Below are 9792 nucleotides of genomic sequence, written 5' to 3'. Positions count from 1 at the left end.
TTGTAAATAGTGTTTAATCTCTACTTTGATTTCATCTGTGACCCATTGGTTGTTCAGGAGGATGTTATTTAATTTCCAACTGTTTATGGAGTTTTTGTGTTTTCTTTTGTCATTAATTTCCAATTTCATTGCACTATGGTCTGATAGTATACATGGGATAATTTCAATTCCTTTGCATTTACTTAAACATATTCTGTGTACTAGTATATGATCTGTTTTAGAGAATGTCCCATATGGAGCTGAGAAGAATGTGTATTCTGATGTTGTTCGGTGGAACACTCTGTAAAGTTCTACTAAGTCCATATGTTCACAGGTTTGGTTAAGTTCTGTTACTTCTTTCCCAATTTTTTGTCTAGTTGATCTATCTCTTTGTGACAATGGTGTGTTAAAGTCCCCTGTTACGATTGTGTTGCTACTTATTTCATTTTTCATGTCTGTTAGAATTTGTCTTATATAGGTGGGTGCTCCTATATTTGGTGCATAGATGTTTCTGGTTGTTATCTCTTCCTCTTGAAGCTTCCCCTTTACAAGTATGTAGTGACCTTCTTTATCTCTTTTGATTGTTCTTGGTTTGATGTTCACATTGTCTGCAAACAGAGTTGTCTGCAAACAGAGTAGCTACACCCACTCTTTTCTGGGTTCCTGTTGCATGGATTATTGTTTTCCATCCTTTAATTTTCAGTCTTTGAATTTCCTTTTGAGTTAAATGTGTTTCTTGTATATGGCATATAGTTGGGTTTTGTTTCCTAATCCACTCTGCAAGTCTGCTTTTTTTGGTTGGTGCGTTGAGACCATTTACATTGGTGGTTATAATGGATATGTACTGGCTTATCTTTGTCATGCTATTTTCCTGCTATTGGATGCTCCTTTTTCCCTCTGTTGAATTGCTTGCTCTGCTTGTTGGTTCCTTTCTGTTGTTCTTGAGGTTGCGGTCTGTTTTATCTCTTTCTAGTATATCTTTTAGTACTCTTTGTAGGATTGGTTTGGCGCTCGTGAATTTCTTCAGTTATTCTTTATCATGACAATATTTTATTTCTCCATTAAATTTGAAAGATAGCTTTGCAGGGTACATCAATCTGGGTTGGAAGTTGTTTTCTTTCAGTACTTGAAGTACTTCACTCCAAGCTCTTTTTGCCTTGATGGTTTGTGTTGAGAAGTCTGCTGTGATTCTGATAGGCTTTCCTTTACAGGTGATCGGTTTCTTTTTTCTAACAGCTTTTAATGTTCTGAGCTTTTGTTGAGTTTCTGGGATCTTGATCACTATATGTCTGGGTGTAGATTTATTTTGGTTATGATTAACTGGAGTTCTATATGCTTCACTTAATCTGGATGTCTGGTTCTTTTACCATTGCTGGGAAATTTTCTGCTGTTATTTCTGCACATAGTCTTTTTATGTCATTTGTGTTGACACCTGCTGTTTCATTAATACCTATTAATCTGACATTGTTTCTCTTTGCTTGGTCTTGCAGTTGTTGAATTGTTATTTCCTGGTTCCTTACTGTGTTTAAGAGATTCCCTCCCTTCATGTTCATTGGTGGCAGTGCTGTCTTCAGGGTCTGAAAGTCTGTGTTCAGCTTTGTTCAGGCAGTTTTGCAAGCTTTCAGTGGAATTTTTAAGTTCCTTGGTATCTGTTTGCATCTGTTTCATACCTTCTAGTTCTTTTCTATATTGTTCCCTGAAGGTTTCATTGCGTTGTCTATGCTCTTCTATTTTCTTGTCTATGTCATCTTTGGACATGCTGAACATTTCTTTCATTATTTTTGTCATTTCTTTTCTCACCTGAGTCATCATTTTTGAGCTGATGTCTTCTATGGCCTGATGGAGTTGTTTCTTTACTTCATTTGCTATCATTTCAGAAATTTCAAGTGTATGACTTCCAGGCTCTTCTGTGTTGATGCCTCCTGGACTTGTTTTGAGTGGTGTGGAGGTCTGGAATTGCATTTTGCTCCTTCGTTTTCTCATTTCTGAAGAACCAGAGACTCCCTGTAGTGCAGTCTCACTGTCCTGATTGTGTGTGAGTGGCAGGGTAAGAGTCTGAAGATCCCCAGTGCTCAGTGTAGCTCCTGTACTGGTGAGTGGTGGCAGCCCAGCTCGGGCCAACACACTATGGGTGTGGTGGGTAGCCACCGAGGCCCTAGCGGGTACCCTAGGCTTTGCCTGCCTTGCACGCCGGTCAGGGAGGCAGAGCCCAGATTCACGGGGCTTCCTGAAGATGTCCGGGGTTCAGCCCAGCCTGGAGCGACACCCCACATTGTATTTGTAGTTGTTTCATCTGTTTAGTCTCTTTTAACCTAGTGCAGGTCCTCAGCCTTTCTTTTTCATGATCTTAATGTTTTTAAAGCACACAAGGCAGTTATTTTTGAGGATTACCTTTCAATTTAGATGAGTGTGTTTTCTCATGGTCAGATTTAGGGTAGAGGAACACCTCAGCAAGAATGTTGGTTCCTTCTCAGTGCCACATACCATGATGTCAATTTGTTTCATTACTAGTAGTGCCAATAGTGGTCCTTGGGATAAGGTCATATCCACAGGGTTTTCTGACTTGCAACTTTTCTTTTTCTCCTCTGGGAAGTAGTTGCATTCAGAATGTTGGCTGAGCTGTGCTAATGAAGCCACAGACCTCTCCCTCCCAGGCAGTGCCTAGGCTGTGTATACCATGCTTAGAGTCAAGTAGCTTTGAGAAAAAAAGAACTAGATTCCAGGATATGAAGCAAAACAGTCCTTTAGGGTTTTGCTTTGGAGTCATCTCACAGTGAGAAATGTGACAACCCTATCCTGAGAGTTATTCTTGCCACTCTACTTACAGAACTGTTTGTTCATATTTTCAGTCAGTCATGGGACTTCAGAAGGTTATATAATCCTACCCTATGCTCCTGGAAGGCCTTCTTCTACCACCCAAAAAAATCTTGTGATTCTCCTTTGTTGTATTTTTATTGAACCTGAAAAACTTAAACTGGAAGAGCTTACAAAAAAAGCAAGATAAAGAACAGATGACTTGGGTGCCAGTCCCGGCACTTTGATCTTTTGCATCTCTTTGGAGAAAGTCATTTATACTCCCAGGACTTTGGATCTCATATCAAAACTGTGATTAGTAGCAGTTTCCTCCTTAACCTCACTAGGTTATTGTAGTGATCAAATAGACCCTGATTAAATAGATGAGAAGGTACTTCAAAATAAAACTCTGAAAATATAGCATGTTTCTTTGATTAATTAATGTTTAATTTCTTTCCTTAGTCAAGAGACCTATTTCCAGGAAATTTTTTTTTTTTTTTTTTTTTTTTTTTTCTCCGGTACCGGGAACCAAACTCACGACCTTGCACTTGCCAGGCAGGCGCTTTGCCGCTGAGCTAAATCCCCAGCCCCTCCAGGAAATTTTAAAAGATAGCTTTGCTATACTTTGTTTGGCTCACAGCAGGATGTGCAGAGCTGGCCAGAGAGCCATGGGGCTGGCCAGACCAGCACTCCCTTGTTCAACATGTGGTGCTCTTTCAGGGTAGCTGGCAGGGTGCTAAGTCTGTATAAGCAAGTGGCAAGACAAGATGTGCAGGAAACTCTGTTTGTAGGTAAGGTTGGGAATTTCAAAGATTGTATTCTGTATTTTGGTCACCACTGTGAGAAAAAATCTGACTTCCCAACACTTCTCTAATTTGAAAGTAGGAGTCTGTGTGTGTGTGTGTGTGTGTGTGTGTGTGTGTGTGTATTTTCTAATTTATTCTTTTTATTGGTCACTGGCTAGGATAGGGGAATGTATATAAACTTTACCCCAAATAATCCATTGCTATTTCTCAGGTAAAAGTTATTTATAAGTACGTGCTCATATGTGGTTGGCCCAGTTTTACTTAGAATAGAACTTCATAGTCTAAGGTGTGAACTGAACCTCTATGTGACCATTTTCTTAAGGTAAGTTGAAGCAAGGCTGCTCAGCACCATGCTAAATTGAGATTCTTAGAACCTCTTCTACCAGGCCAGTCAGGCCTTTATCCCTAATGCCCTCCTGGCGCAGAGCCCACATCTTTTAGCCCTGCTTAGAGAAGCCCACAGTGTGGACTACCTGCAACTGGTCCCAGAGAGAAAGAACTAGAATGACAAAGGTTATGTTCATCTGACAGCTTTGCTCAGTCTCACCAATGAGCAGGCTCGTACCTTGCTTTTTGGGAATAAGGTTGAAGGTGAGAAAGAGAGCAGATGGCTTTTGTCAGTCTCTCCGGTGTCAGAAGTGGCTCTTAAATGAATCAAGGTAGGAATGCTTATATGAGGGGAAAATATTCCTGTCCACATCATCTACTACAAGATAGCAGTATTTCCTACTGCCTCTCTCAACAAGCTCCAAATTCACCCCTGCTCCTTCACTGTTGTTGGACCAGAGACACACACAGAATCACATGATATTCAAGAAAGTCAGTAATATGTTTTGATCTCAGCAAAGCATTAATGAGTCTCTCTTAGACATCCTCATGATGGTTATGGCAGAATGGGTGGTGGGTTTATAGATCTGGGTGCCGCTCATCTCAGCATGTCACTTGTTAGCCTGAGACGGCTGGGAGGGAGTTGTGGGGAGCAACACAGAGGATCTGCCTGTCCTAGATGACAGCATGAAAGGAAGATGTGACTAAAGAAAAGATCTTTCGCCATATGTTTGTACACATTCTCTGAACCTCAATACAGTTGTTTGGTAGCTCCTTGGAAAACTGTCCTCAGTGGAGTTCTGTGAACATGAGAGAGCAGAATGGGATGGTTTCCCCTGTGAATCATTCATCCTCCTGGTTTTTGGTTTTGGTTTTTTTTGTTTGATTTTGGTTTTGGTTTTTTTCCGGTACCGCGAATTGAACTCATGTCCTTGTGCTTGCCAGGCAGGCGCTGTGCCGCTGAGCTAAATCCCCAGCCCCTTTTGGTTTATTCTTATCTCTGAGGTTCACTTGGATTTTTATTTTAACACCTATTGAAACACTACCAATATCTTAATAGCTACTGAGTACTTACTCCTTACCAGTTCTAAAAAGAACATTTTGGAACCTTGATGACTGCAAACCTGTGCTGCCCCACCATTAATTACAACATAAGGAATTAGAGAAGGGTGACAAGGAGTAGAGTCAGGTATATGTGGACTGAAACCCTAGCTCTGTCTCTTACTTAGCCACGAAGTCATTTAACCAAAGCTGTGTTTCCACATCTGTAAAGTAACATATAGTACCTCTGTCATACTGTTTTTCAGTGACTAAAAGACACACATATACATGTATGTACACAAGTACACATACACACTTAGTACTGTGCTGGATATGTAGACAGCACTCAATAAACATAAATAGGAATGAGGAAGATGTAATGGAGATTTAAGCTCCAGATGATCAGGAAAGGGACACCAGTCTGACTTTCTCCATTAGAACACTTAAGGAGGGGCCTGGGGATTTAGCTCAGCGGCACAGCGCCTGCCTGGCAAGCACAGGGTCGTGAGTTCAATTCCTGGTACCGGGAAAAAAACGATACCAAAAAAAAAAGAACACTTAAGGACTCATATGTTGAATCATAGAGGTGTCATATATTACCTTTCAAGCCAAGGCGCTCAGCAGATCATAAGTGTGCCTCAGTTTCATTATGGGAATTAAACACTACCCTATGGCCAGAGCAGTTCCACTTACATCTGAGGGACAGAAATGGAGTTTATCTCCTCTTAAGAGTTTTTCAACTGAGGGCAATCTTGTCCTTGAAAGGCCATTTGGAAATGTCTGGAAATATTTTGGGTTGCCATAACCCAGTGAGGGGGTCTGATTGCTACTGGCCTTTAGTGAGTGGATGCCAGGGATGGTGACCAACATCCTGCAGTGCACAGGACTACCCCTATGAAACAGAACACCCTAGCCCAGATGTCAGCTGAAAAAGCCTGCTACACATTCAAATGCAAATCCAAGCAGAGGGATTCTATGCATAATTTTTCTTTGATAAAACAGTGTAGGAAAATGGATGCACCTTGAACCTGTAATATTAAGTGCAATAAATCAGACACACAAGCTTAAATATTATGATTTCTCTTTTATGAGAAATACAAAATATAAATAAAAAGCAAAATAGAAGATAGATAATAGGAAATATGTAGATCTTTTCAAAAGGGAAAGGGCCCAATAGATGGAGTGAGTGGGGAGGGAAAGGAGATGAAAAAAGAATTAAGATGTATTATGTGCATATATCAACTCCCCACAGGAATGTAATCATTATGTACAGCAAACATGTACCAATAAAAGATAAAAATTGAAAAAAAAAGTATATATGGAATTACAAAAACAAAAAAAGAGTCTGGGAAAAAAATGAGAGTCACATAGTGCATCTAAAAAGCACCTGCCTTACGTAGGTAAATGGATGCAACTTGAGATCATAATGTTGAGTGAAATAAATCAGACACACAAGCTTAAATAGTGCATAGTTTCTGTTATATAAAATCACTATCTATAGCTATAGGTAGATAGACAGATAAATAGATTGATTGATTGATTCAGAGTAGGGAGAAGTTCAAAGACATCTCCAAATTACTTATTCTATTGTAATATATGTACTAATTTGTTTCATTTATTCTACTGATTTATCTTCATTCATTGAACAGAAACTACTTTTGGGTTATCTGTTTTTTGTAAACATATTTTTTGGGGGTACTAGGAATCGAACTCAGGACCTCGCACTTGCCAGGCAGGTGCCACTGAGCTGTATCCCTAGCCCTGTAAAAATATTTGTGGTCTATGTCTTGTGCTCTGAGTAACTACTTTGAAGATAATGATACACAGTGTATTAACTGTTGTTATCCTCGTATTATTTTGTTATGAAATTTTATTTTTTCATAAAAAAGAAACCACTTGGCTTCTGAGCCATCTGAATAACTACATCCCTCAGGAATTATGGGAAAACTTCAGCATAGAGCCTGAGCCAGGTAAGCCCAAGGGTAGAGAGGAGAAGAATCTGCAAAGAGTTGAAGTACTTTCTACATAGACAAGGTACCTTGGGTCCTGGGTGACTCCAGGCCAATGGGATGGTGACACAGAGAAGTCAGTTTGGCCAGTAGGAAGAAATTCTTCCTGTGATAGAAGTGCCAGACTGGTTTTACATCAGGAAAATGGTTAATACTGAAATGACTGGATTTTAGAAATTCATTCATTAAAATGGTATTCATTGTATCTTGGAATCACCTATTCCCTACAACTATGTGACCCTCCTCCTAGCAATGGCTGAGAGAAGGTGCTCTGTTGGGCATCATGGGTGAGATTTTAGCATTAGAACATCACTGGAAACTGGCTTTTGTCTTGTCCGATCCACATACCATTTGACAGCTGTTTTCCAGCTCAAGACCAAGTTTATCATATTTTTACCTTAATACCAGGATCTGATTAGGTAACCCTTTAAGCCCTTGGTAAGAAGTTGGCCTTAAATAATAGGCTGAGTTGCCATTTTTTTGCTGTTTTTGTAGATTAGAAAAGTTAGATATTAACAATTCTATATGGTTAAACCTGCTACATGATTGAAACTGATAATTTGGAATTGTGTGCCAGTTACTTCATTTCCTTCGTATATGCATACCTGCAAAACCCTGGGCAACTTGAGATCTCAAACTCAGCTGTTGTCTGTGTCCTCATCACCCAGCACTCACCAGTGTCTAAGCCTAAACTGTTTCAGCTTTAACAAACCTGCATTTTAACAAAGTGGTGCTTTCCTGCATGCCTTGTTTTGACCTATTACTCCTGCCCAGTAGGAAGGAGAAAGATTCTTTTAAACCTAAGAACCTCCAAAAAGTTTCCTCTCACCCCACCTCCTGGCTGACTTCGTTCCTCAACATTTAAAAAGAAACTGGGAACATTGAAGACATTGTGCTGAGTTAAATAAGACAGATACAAAAGGAAAAATACTTTATAATTCCACTTACATGAGGTACCTGAAATAGGTACTTTTATGGAGACAAAAAGTAGAACAGTGGTTACCAGGGCAGAGAGGGAAGTGGGGAATTGTTACTTAATGGAGATGGATGGTGACGATGGTAATACAACAATGTGATGTACTTAATGCCACTGAACTGTACTCTTTAAAATGGTTAAGATGGTAAAATTTTGTTATATTTATTTTATCACAAGTTTTTAAAAAAGAGCAAGCTCATCTATTGCCATATGCTAACACCAGATCCAACCTTGGTGTTCATTTAAAAAAGGTGGAAAGAAAATACATAACACTTCAACTGTTTTAGTCCATTTTGTATTACAATAACAGAATACCTGAGGCTGGGTACTTCACAAGGAAAAGAGGTTTGTTTTGGTTCACAGTTTTGGTGGCAGGGAAATTCAAGAACATGGCACTAAGACCAGTTAGGGTTCTGGTGAGGGCTTCATGCTTTATCAGCTCACTCCCAAAGACCTAATCTAATCTCAAAGAACTAACTCAGTCTCTCAAGAAAGACATTAATCCACTCAGGAGGATAATGCCTCCATGACCTAATCATTGCCCACTAGGCCCCACCTCTTAAATAGTCTCACCACCTGTCACTGTCATTATACTGGGGACCTGTCTCCAAGCACGTGAACTTCTGGGAGACACACCATTTCCAAACCATATCACTATCTTTGTGTTGTCATCGAACATAAATGAGATTAGGACCTAGCATCACCAGGAGGGTTTCTCAGAATGGTTCCCCTTCTGCCAGGGCCATCATACAGATACCGTATGTTCCTATTAGAGTGAGAGTACTTTTGAAGCCTTATTTGTTGAGGGCGCTGGGGATCAAATTTAGGCCTGTACATACTAGGAAAGTGATAGGTTTTTCCAGCGCAGAGAGAAGTAAAGCAAAATAAAATGCCTTTATTGTAGTTATGGAGAAGACCACAAGGAAGGAGAGAGGGAGATGTGGGACTTCTGAGGGCCTGTCATGGGGGTCAAAGGTTAAATGGCCCCAGGCTGGAGGCAGGGTTTGGGAGGTGGACCGCCTGACATGGCAGACCAGGATTGGGCAGGAGCATGGGCAAAGGAAAAGGATATTACAAAAAGGGAAGTAGGAAGTCATAATTTGACTCAGAGGAAGAGGGGTGGGGCTTAGCACATGACCTCTAGTAGCCAGCGCCATATTGGCTTGGCGCCATACTGGCTCAGCACCATAGCACATGACCTCCAGCGCCATATTGGCTGGATGCCATAGCAACTCAGCAGGAATTACAGCGAGGCAAGAAACCCATCATTAAGCACTTTACCAACTTAGCTATATCTTTGCCTACTTTAGAGACTTGTTAGTATGTACTTTGTATTTTGTCTTCTCAAAGGATGAAATTACTCAGCCTTTTGGAGATGTCTTAGGCTGTCAAAGTTCTGTGGTCAGGGCCATTAATCATCTTATGACTTGGTTTTGGTTTTTCAGAACAACTTCAAAAGCATATCCTCAGTCTCCAAAGACTGTGAAGCCGCCATACCAAGGGTCTCCTGTAAGGTACCGCTTTCCCGCTATTCCCAGCCAGGAAACACTGAAGAAGAAAGCAGAGAAAGAGAAGAGCAATAAGGAAAGGGAAAGTGCTGCAGGTCCTCAAGCTACTGGCCCACGCAGAGAGGAAATCCCAGAGAAGCATGTGGCAGACAAGCAGGCCACCGAGAAGCCTAAGGTAGACAAACATGCTACCGAGAAGCACATGGCAGATAAGCAGGCCACTGAGAAGCACGTGGCAGACAAACATGCTACCGGGAAGCACGTGGCAGAGAAGCAGACCACTGAGAAGCATGTGGCAGATAAGCAGGCCACTGAGAAGCACATGGCAGACAAGCAGGCCACTGAGAAGCACA

General features: G+C 40.8%; 1 protein-coding gene across 1 annotated transcript in view; it reads left to right on the top strand.

The window, feature by feature from the left end:
• Map7d2 (MAP7 domain containing 2) overlaps positions 1 to 9792 on the top strand; it is a gene marked incomplete in the record, with an annotated part of 121538 nt that overhangs the window by 91795 nt on the left and 19951 nt on the right. The window contains 1 exon segment of the mRNA XM_013506304.1: positions 9377 to 9790. Coding sequence (XP_013361758.1) covers positions 9377 to 9790 — 414 coding nt within the window.

The sequence above is a fragment of the Chinchilla lanigera genome, unplaced genomic scaffold, assembly GCF_000276665.1.
Source record: "Chinchilla lanigera isolate Chin_1 unplaced genomic scaffold, ChiLan1.0 scaffold00108, whole genome shotgun sequence".
NCBI lineage: Eukaryota > Metazoa > Chordata > Mammalia > Rodentia > Chinchillidae > Chinchilla > Chinchilla lanigera.
The sequence above is the reverse complement of the archived record's forward strand: the minus strand, read 5'-3'. Positions and strand labels throughout refer to the sequence as shown.